This window comes from Clupea harengus, chromosome 1 (assembly GCF_900700415.2).
Source record: "Clupea harengus chromosome 1, Ch_v2.0.2, whole genome shotgun sequence".
Classification (NCBI taxonomy): Eukaryota; Metazoa; Chordata; class Actinopteri; order Clupeiformes; family Clupeidae; genus Clupea; species Clupea harengus.
This window is the reverse complement of record NC_045152.1, coordinates 7,133,259-7,145,046: the sequence shown is the minus strand read 5'-3', so window position 1 is coordinate 7,145,046 and position 11,788 is coordinate 7,133,259. Positions and strand designations below refer to the sequence as shown.

The following is an 11,788-nucleotide window of genomic DNA, read 5'->3' as shown; positions in this document are numbered from 1 at the left end:
TACGTGTAGTGCAGTACGTGTAGTGAAATAGAAACAGAAAGAGATGGTCGCTATTCTTTACCATAGAATGGTAAACACATTGCAGTCTGACTTCTGAAACTAAAGGAAAGTGAAACCTAAAGGGTTCTACTTGCATAACAATGAGTGTGCAGTGACAAACATTTTGAAAGTCACCTAGACAAAGGTCATCGTCACCTTTACCTTTGAGGAGTGTTCATTTCGTAATTCTTAGGTTTAATTAGCAAACAGTTTACCCAAATCTTCATAACTTTGTTGTGCATTAAAGTACTAAATGAGGGAAAAAGTTTCATTTGCTGTAAAGGTTTATGTTGCTTTTCTGCTTTCAGTCTGAAGATCGGAAGATAAGGCCCCAGGTGTCTCTCTACCTATTATCCCAGGTACAGTGTCACGACTCAACTCACTCTGCCATCTGACCTCTAACCTATGACCCTTTCCTCATCAGGGTGGGCCACGCCCCACATTTTCCAGTAGGCTGTCCTATTTCAGTACTGATGTCTGAATGTTGATCAGTGATAAAAGAATGATCAAATAAGGTCACACTCATTTGTGTTCAGTTTTGATTTCAGATAGAGGATGACTGGCAGGTTTGTTGTCTGTGTCCTGTGATGGTACTGATTGTGTGACAGATCTGCTTTTGTTTGTGCCATCAGGTGTTCCTCATCATCCACTACCAGCCTCTGGTTCACGCATTGGCCGACGTCATTCTCAACGGCGACCTCTCTGTTTTCTCTGCTCAAGCCGAGCACAATGCACACAAAGCTTTGGTGAGTAAATGTCTCACACACACACACACACACACAGCAACGTTATCTAGTAAATGAAATTTGGATATATATGAGTTTGGATAGGATATACAGTATATAAGTTCAGATAGGAATGTTCCTCTTGAGTATTTAGTGTGAGCCAATTGAACTCAACTTCTCCCTCCTGGTTCATTGAAAGTGAAATCACCTGCCTCAAAGGATGATAATTGTTTTCTTTGACCATGACCTTTCCCTAATGTCATCGTGGAATAGGAATCATTGAGAATGGTCTGTTGTGGCAGGTTATGTTTGGCCAGAAACTTTGACATGATGATGATGAATATAGCAAAGTAAAACATTGTGATTGAAGCTAAGAAAAACCAAATAATTAATAATAAATAATTGTCAAGTAGGAATCCTAACCCGAAAGTCAAGGACCATACCCCTTCTAGATAGATAGATGGATTGCTTTATTGATCTCCGAAGGGAAACTGCAGTGTTGCAGAAGCGATTTTCATAAATCACAAAAAACACATAACCTAAAAAAAATCACAAAACACACATAACTTAAACAGACACTGAGGTAGGTAAAAACACAGTATTAACTCATTTGCAAATATATAAACTACTATACTGCTAGATGAAATAAATAGAATAAAAAAAGAGAGTTTGAGATATAGCTTTAACTATGCAAATTAAATGTAGAATGTGCAGGGATGCACCGATACCGATACCAGTATCGGGTATCGGGCCAATACTTCGTTAAAATACTCGTACTCGTATTCGTTTTCAATTGCCGATACCAAGAACCGATAGCATTGAACAGTATTTCACTACAACAAACTGGTCGCGCTATGCGGACAAAAAATTTGATTTGTTGTCCTACCTGACTTCAAAGTCTAGGGGGAGACAATGAGCCGGAAACTTGGAGATTCTGTCCAAAAGCTTGTGTGTGTGAAAGTAGGCTACGAAAGGATAGATGTTAAAGTAACAGTATGTAGCAATTGTACTTCAGGGTTAGGATTAGCTATTTTACCTATTTTACCTCTTGCTTTGTCTTGTTGCACTTGCTTGATGTTTGACTGTGTAAGGAAAGTTGTTGACTCACTAGTTTGTCATAGTGTCAAAGTAAGCAAATTTCAACAGGTTTCGCTAGGTTTAGCCGCTAGCATCTCGTTAGCGATTAGCAATTCCTCCGTTGGGCTGCTTTAACGGAAGAGTATAGCCATGTCAGCGATTTGGGCTCATTTTAAGATAAATGACGACGACAGGAGTAAGGCACAGTGTAAGATCTGCACTGTTACGTGTCGAGGGGCGGAAAGGAAAGTACTTCGTTTAACGCAAGCAATTTGATTAAACATCTGAAGACGCACCATAGTGCTAAGTACACAGAGTTCACTAATGCTAGTGGCGCAAGACCGAAGCAACCAACCTTAACTGACGTCTTGCAGAGGTAGAGAGAAAGACTAATAGTGCCACATAGGTTAAGTGATTGTTTGTGTACTTGAGCAGGAGACTCTTTTGATCCTTTTGTAACTGTAATGTGCTAATCCAGTAATAGTTCTGAATTGCCTTTATCTGGTTATATTTGCATTTTGTCTAATGTGATGACATTGTCTCTTATGAAGGCTTTTTGTTGTTGTTGTTAAAACCAGAAAGCTCTGTTTATTTTTGGCTTGGGATAGCCTTCTGTTAATTTCGTACTATAGGCTTGACATAATCTGCAGAGGATAAAATTAAATCTGCCTCCAAATGAATTGCACTTTCATGGAGACCAAATCTAAGAAGTATCGGTATTCGGTATCGGCAAGTACACAAATAAAAATACTCGTACTCGTATCGGTTTGTAAAAAAGTGGTATCGGTGCATCCCTAAGAATAGGGATGAGAATTGATAAGATTTTAACAATTCCGATTCCATAACGATTCTTGCTTATCGATTCAATTCCTTATCGATTCTCTTATCGATTCTTTTTGGGCAAGGAAAAAAAAAGAGTACAAACGGGTTTGTTTACATACATTTTCTTTTATATAATATTCTCTGAATAGATGATGCACCGCATATACAGTATGTATGTTTACATTTACATGTTTTAAATAACCAAAAACAAACCTAAGAATAGGTCAACAAACTCTCAAAGTAGGGTCCAGAGACCCATAGCCTAGGGATCCTTTCCTTGATGGGGTGCTTGGGGGTCCCAACAAAGAAAAAAAGTATTTGTTTTGACTATAATTCCAACCATAAGTAACAGAATGTATGACTGATTTGGTAATGGGTTTCATACATTTTTAGTAATAAAACATCTAAACTCAAAAATCAAATGGGGGAGCCTGGAAAATAATCTTATCAAATAGAGATCCCTCCCTGGTCTAATTTGTGGCAGTTTAAGGGTCCTTGATATACCAGTGTTTGAGAACCGCTGTGCTAAATAATATTTGAACTTGCCAATTACAGTGCTGTTTTTTTTTTTTTTTTTTAAGTGTATTCTCCTTGAAATAACAATAAAACTGACATAAACAAATAGTGAACGCTGGTTTACACAATGAAACCAATGGCACTAACACAACAACTGTTAGAGTTTACCTTTGATATTAACAGATGACGCGCTAACGTTAGCCGCGCTGCTGTTGCTTGGTTGAGATTCATTAAGGTTATCGTCACTCCGTAGCGCTCAAAAACGTGACATTCCTGCAAAGTTATTGCATGCCGTATGGACAAATGTTTCGGCGTAATGGTAGTTTTTCCCCCCTTTGACGAGAGACATTTTTCAAGCATTGCAAGTGGCCCTGAGGTCATCTTTTTGCGTGAAATATAACCACACCTCTGCCTAGACGCCATGTTGGCTGCAGTCTAAAACAAAACAAAGCTGCGTGCACGTGACATACCTAAACGGCACTTACATGATACTGGAATAAAAAAATTTAAAAAATCTTAAAATTAATATTTAAAAAAAAGTATCTATAGCGGAATCGGGGGAAAAAAAATCTAGAAATTATTTTTATTTATTTATTTTAATTTTTTTTAATATCGATAGCGGAATCGAAAAGGACTTTGGCTAACGATTCCAAGGAATCGATCGATTCCCATCCCTGCCTAAGAATGTGCATTGTGCATTGTGCATTGCCACTCAGAGGATAAGCCTCCTCTCTCAGCACAGAGGGTAGTCATTGTACATTGCTGTTGCTGTGGCCAGGAATTACTTCATGTAGTGATCCTTATTACAGCAGAGTTAAAGGATCCTCCAACTGGAAACACTCCGCTAACTGACAGTGGGTCGTGCAGCGAATGCAAAGTGTCCATTGTGTTGAGCAGTTTGTGCAACATCCTTCTCTCAACAACCACCACTAGGGGTTACAGAGCAGTCCCCAGCACAGAGCAGTCCCCAGCACAGAGCTGCCTCCTTAATCAGTGTGTTCAGTTTCTAAAGGCCCCGTCACACCATAACGTTCTGGTCAACGTTCTCTGAACTTTCTAATCGTTCAATTTCGAGCGTTCTAGGGCGAGGTGGACACATCTGGCGTGTGACTTAACGAAAGAATAGCGTAGGACTGACGCATGACTACTAGCCTGGGACTCACGCATGAGGAGCATGTAACAGCGACTTGTGACGTGTCACTGGTGGTCAACAGTGCTCAGCTATGTTCAAGTTCAGTACATCTACTTCATGCTGGGCTCAAGCAAGCAAATACTGTATACCCTCCACTCCGCTTTTCGCTAGATTATGCAATGACCTTGCATGACATGATAGCATGGAATATGTAGATTTATAGTGCACAGAATAACGTTTGCAATGATGTAAGTTGCGTTTGTTGATCACGTATGGTTAATAACATATTAATTGTAGAAGGGACATGATAAAATCAAGATATTCCCTTGGTGAAAAAACTTTCGCCGATATCTTTGTATGAGAGATGGATTAGGTGCTCAAATTTCCCGGGATCAAAGAGGACGTTAGTATGCATGTCCAAACTAAAAATCACGTCTCAGGATTGCTGCGCACAGAAGTTATTTCGGGTGCATCAACTGTACTCAGTCTATCCTACCCAAAGACTGACTACGATAGCCAAACGCGTGCAAAGTTAATAAAACGTTCCACGAAAGTTCTCCAGCGTTTAAATTAAACGTTGAAGAACGCTGGTCTCAATGAGAACTTTTGTGTATGTTAAAAAAAAATAAAAATCGGACCAGCGTTCTCCGCCGATCACTGACGATTACTGACGATTACAGCGTTCACCAGCTTTCACACAACGCTCTTCTGGTGCTATACCAGCGACCATGGACGATTACCAACGTTTCCTCTAACTTCATAGAACGTTGACAAGAACGTCATGGTGTGACGGGGCCTTTAGTGTCACAGGATCTGATGCTATTGCCCCAATAGATGGTGGAAAAGAAAATTTGGTAAAAGAAAACATCAGGATGGTAGAGTAAGTTAGCAATGACAAATGTCACTAGAATCTCCAATGAAAGAGCTGGCATGTGGACCCATGGTCATGTGGTCACAGTATCAACTTACCTCAAGAGAAGGTGCCAGAGGGTGAAGTTGGGCCATACCAAATAGAAATAGAAACCACGTCACTGTCCTCAAAGCACCACTGAAGTCCAAATCCAACCTTCCATTCCACTCTGTCGTCGCTGTCACTCTGTGCATCTGCAACACACATGACATGACTGCTCACTCTGCAGGTTTGACAGGCTATGAAAACTTTTCTTTTTTTTGTCCCTGTGAGCTTGGATTGGAGATGCTGGATGATCTGCTGCTCCCTGTCACACCGTCACACTGCTGAATACCAGTTCAGACGTGGTGCCTCTGACCCCAGCAATCACAAACATGACCCTTGCCCTTTGGTGCTGAGACTTGTTTTTGCGCTAGATTGGAGAGCTGTGGTGCAGCGTGTGTGTGTGTGTGTGTGTGTGTGTGTGTGTGGTAATCATGTTGGTTGATTGAAGCTATTATCTCATGCACTTGATGAGAAAAGTAGCTATGCATCTCTAATGGCACGGTGCATACTGGAAACCCTTTGAGCCTTGTTAGAAAAAAAGCCACAATTAAGGAAGGTCCGATGCAGCGGGGGATAGGTGCACTCTAGGTCTCCCTGGCACCTTTTTTTGAGAGGTGCATATTGACACGACTATAGCATGCAGGAGCTGATAAGGCCCTGGAGGTGAGATCGGCGGTTTTGGTGCATGCTCTTTGAAGTCGGTTTCAGCTTGGCGTGTGGGCGTTTTGCGAAAGCCTTCTTGTGGTGCAGAGGATCGGCAGAAGATGGAGGCTGTTTTGTTTTTCAGGATGTGGAGGCCTCTGCCCCCCTCTGGCATCCATGTTAATGTGCTAGCGGGAAGGCGTTCTCGGAAGGGCCTTTCGCAAAGGTGCCGAGAGCAGCCTTTGATGGTGCGCCCCATCACAATAGCTCAAGGACTAGCTCAGTAACTGGTGCAGAGAGGCCTCTGCATCCTCATTGATGTAATGCTGACAGGAGACCAGGTTGGTGTCTGTCTGTCTGTCTGTCTGTCTGTCTGTCTGTCTGTCTGTGTGTGTGTGTGCGTATGCCTGTGTGCGCGTGTGTGCGTATGCCTGTGTGTGCGCCCGTGAGTGTGTGTCTGGCTTGCACTCATATTGATGTTTTTGTGCACACAGGTGCATCCTCTAGCCACGTCTCCACACACACACCTTCCCTTCCTACTTGTGTGCCACCCCCCCCCCCCCCCCCCCCACACACACACACACGCCGTAGCTCTTGTCAGCTGTGTCACACACACAGTAAGCTGATAAGCCCCTCATCCTGCTTGCTAATAAGGCCTGTGGTGGCTGCTAGCTGCGCTGGAGAAGAGGAGGCGTGTCTGTCATTTCTCAGAAATGCCTCTGATGTTTGAACCGCTTCTCAGAGCTCGTCCTTGCTATCGGAGCTCACTCTCCTGTCCTCCACTCTCCCGTTCCCACGTGGTGGGGGGTGGAATGGCTATAAATTAATTAAATAAAAAACAAATCTAATTCATTCTTTTAGTTTGAGGCATATTTTATAAATATAATAATAGGGCTGATATTAAACTTAACCATAATCATACAGTCTGGAGAGAATAAACACACTCATCACTCAACACAGATGACTTATCAGGCCATATTTTCTCCTCTGTGTGTGTGTGTGTGTGTGGTAATCATGTTGGTTGATTGAAGCTATTATCTCATGCACTTGATGAGAAAAGTAGCTATGCATCTCTAATGGCACGGTGCATACTGGAAACCCTTTGAGCCTTGTTAGAAAAAAAGCCACAATTAAGGAAGGTCCGATGCGGTTCCAGAATTCAGACAATACACACATACAATGATTTTCACTTTCCACCTCTGGTCTGTGTGGTAAGTGGTCTCCTGTCTGTGTGTGTGTGTGTGTGTGTGTGTGTGTGTGTGTGTGTGGGGGTGGGGGGGGGGGGGGGGGGGGCACAACTACGCTGTGGTGTGTACTTCAAAGTATACCTCAGCTCCCGTAACCTGCTTTCCCCTTCCAGTAAGGACCTGAGAGGTGTGCGCTACAGTGACACTTCTTAACCAGCAAGGCGTCACTGTCTGAGCAGAAAAGCCTTTGTGGTATTTGATGGCCTCAAAGCTGCAGGTGGAACAGTGTGTGTGTGTGTGTGTGTGTGTGTGTGTGTGAGTGTGAGAGTGAGTAAAACAGAGTAACTTCTGCTCCAATTATCTGTATGATACATCCAGAGCACATAGAAAGGTGGAGCCAATAACACCATCACAGATCGTCACATGTTTTATTTTTTTCAGTTAATGCCTTTCTTGCTCTCTTACCAGTACACAAATAAGCAGAAAACCCAGAGGACATGCAGTCGATAAGATTCGCAGAACTGGTACGACAGCTAGAGCATAAAAAAACAAAGTTGGGCACCATTCACTCCCATCCCCTGTCTCTGCGGTTTCGATACGTTTGCTTTGGTGTCCATAGGTCAAGAAACTGTCGATGCACAGAGGAACTGTCAGGCTGCAGCCTTGGTTTTTCCTTGTATTCGACACTGTTGCTCGCAGATTGCACGCCTCGCCTGCCTGCCTGCCCACAAGGTTTAGCACCTGCTGCGTGCAGCGGTGGAGGTGCGCACCTGCCTCACATTTGTAGCGTGCCGAGTTCAACGTCTCGTCAGCTCTCTTTTCTCTGAAATCACTGTTTCCGTTGCTGCAGTTTGACGCAAGGCAACTTGTAATTAGGAATGTTGAATATCACAGTATATTAAGGCGGTGATTTTGCCTTAAATCTCCTTGAAGAATCTCACAGCTTTCACTTGGTTTTACTCTGCCTTTGTGTCTCAATCAGATAAAGCAAATCTGAAAAAGAACATGAGGCATTTCTGCGGAATTTACACAGAAAGTTTCGATTTTCGTTCAAGTTTGCCTCATTGTTTTCTTTTCTCAGTTCTTCTGTCTCTCCTTCCCTTCCTACTGGTCTGCATGCACGTCACACACACACACACACACACACCTATGTATACATACACATATATGTATATAATTGATAACGTGGCTGGCAACACACAAAATCCGCCGCAGATGATCTAAAACTAATTTAATAACTTTTCATAACACAATTTCATACCCAGGAGCATCCTAAGCGCAAACATGGTCGGGTCCGTGCAATGCTGAGGTGTGTATGGGCACAGACCTGGGAGTTCCATGTGTAAACGAGTTATTTTGAGCCAACACCATTTCTACGTAATTTCTAAAAAGCACAGATGACCGAAACACAACAGACTTGACGTCTGATACGAGTCCCCTTCCCATTGTTTTTTGAATGTAACGGCAGCGCTGGCCTTTTACGCGACTGGATCCTTCCAGCATCCCCTGGCCTCACCGCTCAGGGTGTCCCAGCCAGCTTTAGGCTCAGTGATACATGCTGTCACCGCCTCCCTTGACACCCAGCCCTTTTAGAATCGTTTTGTCATCCTCGCGTGGAGAGAGAAAAAGAAGCGTGTGTGCTGTGGATGTCTTCCTTTTTAAAAACTGAGTTTTCGAAAATATCTGGATACGTGTAGACAAGACCACAGACCAAGCCACAAGCTCTATGAGGATGGCAGCACTCTCAGATAAGGGGGGGAAAAAGCTGTTATGACAGTAATGGCGGTGACGGGCTCAGCACCGTGGTACACCTTCCTAGTACCGCGGTGTGGTGGTGAGGCGGTTGTTGTTGCAGCCCTACTTATCACTGAGCATGTTTAATGAAATACCAAATAAATGAGCCATGCGATTCCCACAGCAACAAAGTAATTTCCGACACTTGACCGTTTTCTTTTAGCATGCACTAGAGTCTGCCTCTGGATCCACACAACCGTTGTTCTTTGATGCACTGGCCATAGTGCTTCAATGGCTTTTGCGCCATTGCATTCCCCAACAGACGACAACAACACCCGTCCTGTGGGAAATGGCCCTGGCCTTGTTCAAATGACTGAAATTACTATTCATTCCTTCTGCGTGATGATTGTTCGTAAATAAGTCGTTAAATAAGCCACTCCCACAGGTGCACACTTCTGAGTAACTCCGCCTCATGAGGTCCACTTACTTACTTGCTCATAAGATGTTGGCTAGTGTCTGAGGAACCACGATGGCTTCACCTGCCTGTGGCCTCTGAGGTCTCGACGTGTGTCCCAGTTCCACACACACAGTTTCTGCACAGTCGCATGACTTTGACAAAAAAAAGGCTCAGGTCACGTTTCTCCGCTGTGACGGTGGCCAGTGCCAGTAGCAGTCCTATTTTGCTGCAGTTCTTAGCTGTCATTAGCTTCTGAAACCACAGGCCAACCACAGGGGTGCTGTTTGTGCCTGTGTGCTCACCATGCTAGCGCAGGCTCCACTTCTCACATGTGAACTGCAGGCTTCTGCTAAGGTGTCACTGTCACAGTGACCTGTAATGCTGGTTACTAGTCATGCTTGGCTGCAAGGAAGTTGGCTCAGTTTACCGATGGCAGTTCTCTGAACAGATATAAATAACAAGATTGTCATTCGTTGTTGTTGTTGTATAGTTCTTTGTGTGATGACTTATTAGGATCACATGTTTTGAGGGAATTGGTACATTCAAATTCAAAACATTTTTCAACCAAGAGTGCTGGTTAATGTCTCATCTTTTTTGCTGCTAAATGTTTTGACACAGATTCAAATTTGGGTTGATTGTAATCAGTAGTATGTTCATACCTCTTCAGACTCATGGGTGCTTAAGCCATGTCATGCGTTTAAGATCAGATATCTCTTATCTCTTTGTCATGGTCAGATTTCTCTTACATTTTTCCCCTGAAGTGGCCCACTTAAAACAAGGGGATTTATTAAAAACATTTCACTAAAATATGAGTATCTCTGTGTAATTATGAGTGCTACAAGGCATAGCCAACCCACGTGGTAAGGCATACCCCATTAACCCAACCTGTGCCTGACCCACCAAACCTATATACTATTGCCTGCTCTGCACTCAAGCATGTGGGCCGTTGTTCACGTAGTAAGGCAGAAGGGCTTTCTGAGAAGTGAAGTGTTGTTTCCTTGCAAGAATTCACAGATGTTTTCTGTGTTGTGTGTTCTCTGTTTTTTAAATGAAGAAAAGGAAAAAAAATTGTTCTTGTGAAAGAAAAATACCTACTCCTCTGGGCCTGCATTTCATCAGAATAGTTTTTCCATGAAAGCATAGAAAGCTTCATTCTTTTTATTAGTCTTTCTCAGAACCTTTCTGAAAGCCAGTCACACCCAGTAAGCTCTCAGTGAGCTCTTAGTATCCTTTCATAAGAGCGACACATGAAAAAGTGTCTGACTTGTATTGTGCAGCTCTTTTCATAGACCTGGAGATAGAGTCCATTTACACTTTTAGAAAGGGGGAAATTGCATTAGAATGATTGGGCCATTCAGAGAATTAGACAGTTAGCCCAGTGAGGTCTCTAGAATGGCCGTGGGCTGAATTACGTGGAATAGTCAGAGCCTCTCTCAGTACTGTGCCCACAGAAAAACTTTGCTGATGTGTGGATGCTTGCAATGCACCCCAGAGTTACCTGGTCAGTTGGGTAGGTTTTGCCTTACCTACCTAACATGGTGTTAAGTACTGCACATGTTCAATACATATATTTCCCAACAAACTGACAAACAAGCTAACTAACTAACTAAACAACCAACCAACAAATGGACTCGGGTTATAAACATAACTCAAGATGTCTGTTTGCAACGGTCACTTTAAATAAACAATGAACCCCTTTTATTTAGTAAGAAGGTGATCTGAAGGCACAACCCTAAACGCACAACATTGACGCACTAATTAAAGAAAACGGAGAATGTACGCCTCCCTGTTGACTGCAGGGAATACACAGCAAAACAGTCAGCTGAATCTCTCTAAGCAGGCAGCGAGGCCTTCTATATTCCACGGTTAATCGCATTATTAAACTTAGCATTTTGATTGTTTAACAGAATGGCCGATGTTTGACACTGTCCGATAACTGACATAGGTACGCTATTTAGCTCATACTATTAAAGATGGCGTTAATAGTTAAAGTTAATAGTCAGGTTATGGTGAAGGCCCTGTGACATGTGTCACGCTCTGTTTTGCAGGCAAATGCCGGTGTGCGCCGTTTCGCCAAGCCCTCAGAGAGCCTGGAGCGCTCGCTGGAGATGAGCCGGCAGAGGGGGCGCAAGCGAACGCAAAAGAGGCCCAACTACAAGAACGTGGGTGAGGAGGAGGAAGAGGAGCGTGGCGGGGGGGTGGACGAAGGCCCCGAGGAGGAAAAGGCTAAAGGTACAGAGGCTATTCTAAAGGGCAGCAGGACGATTGGGGACACAGAAGGTGAGTGGAGGTGGGGACGGCGGGGCACGGCACCACCCCAGAGGGACCCCCAGGGTGGGGTTTTGGGGTGGTGTCAGGGGTGATGTTGGGGTTGTTGTATATGTAGAGGTGAAGTGCTCTAATCTCGCCCTCACCTCCTAATCAGCTCAATGAAAGAAACAAGAGGCAACGCTGCGGCTTTCAAGACCCACGGGACCTGCATGAACGAGGATAGCACTGTCA

General features: G+C 43.6%; 1 protein-coding gene across 1 annotated transcript in view; it reads left to right on the top strand.

Annotated features, from left to right (window-relative positions):
• Positions 1-16: 16 nt before the first annotated feature.
• clec16a (C-type lectin domain containing 16A) overlaps positions 17-11,788 on the top strand; it is a 47,850-nt gene continuing 36,078 nt past the window's right edge. Inside the window, exons 1-3 of the mRNA XM_031577113.2 lie at positions 17-398; positions 672-785; positions 11,335-11,566. Coding sequence (XP_031432973.1) covers positions 327-398; positions 672-785; positions 11,335-11,566 — 418 coding nt within the window. The 5' untranslated portion in view covers positions 17-326. The remainder of the gene's footprint in view (positions 399-671; positions 786-11,334; positions 11,567-11,788) is intronic.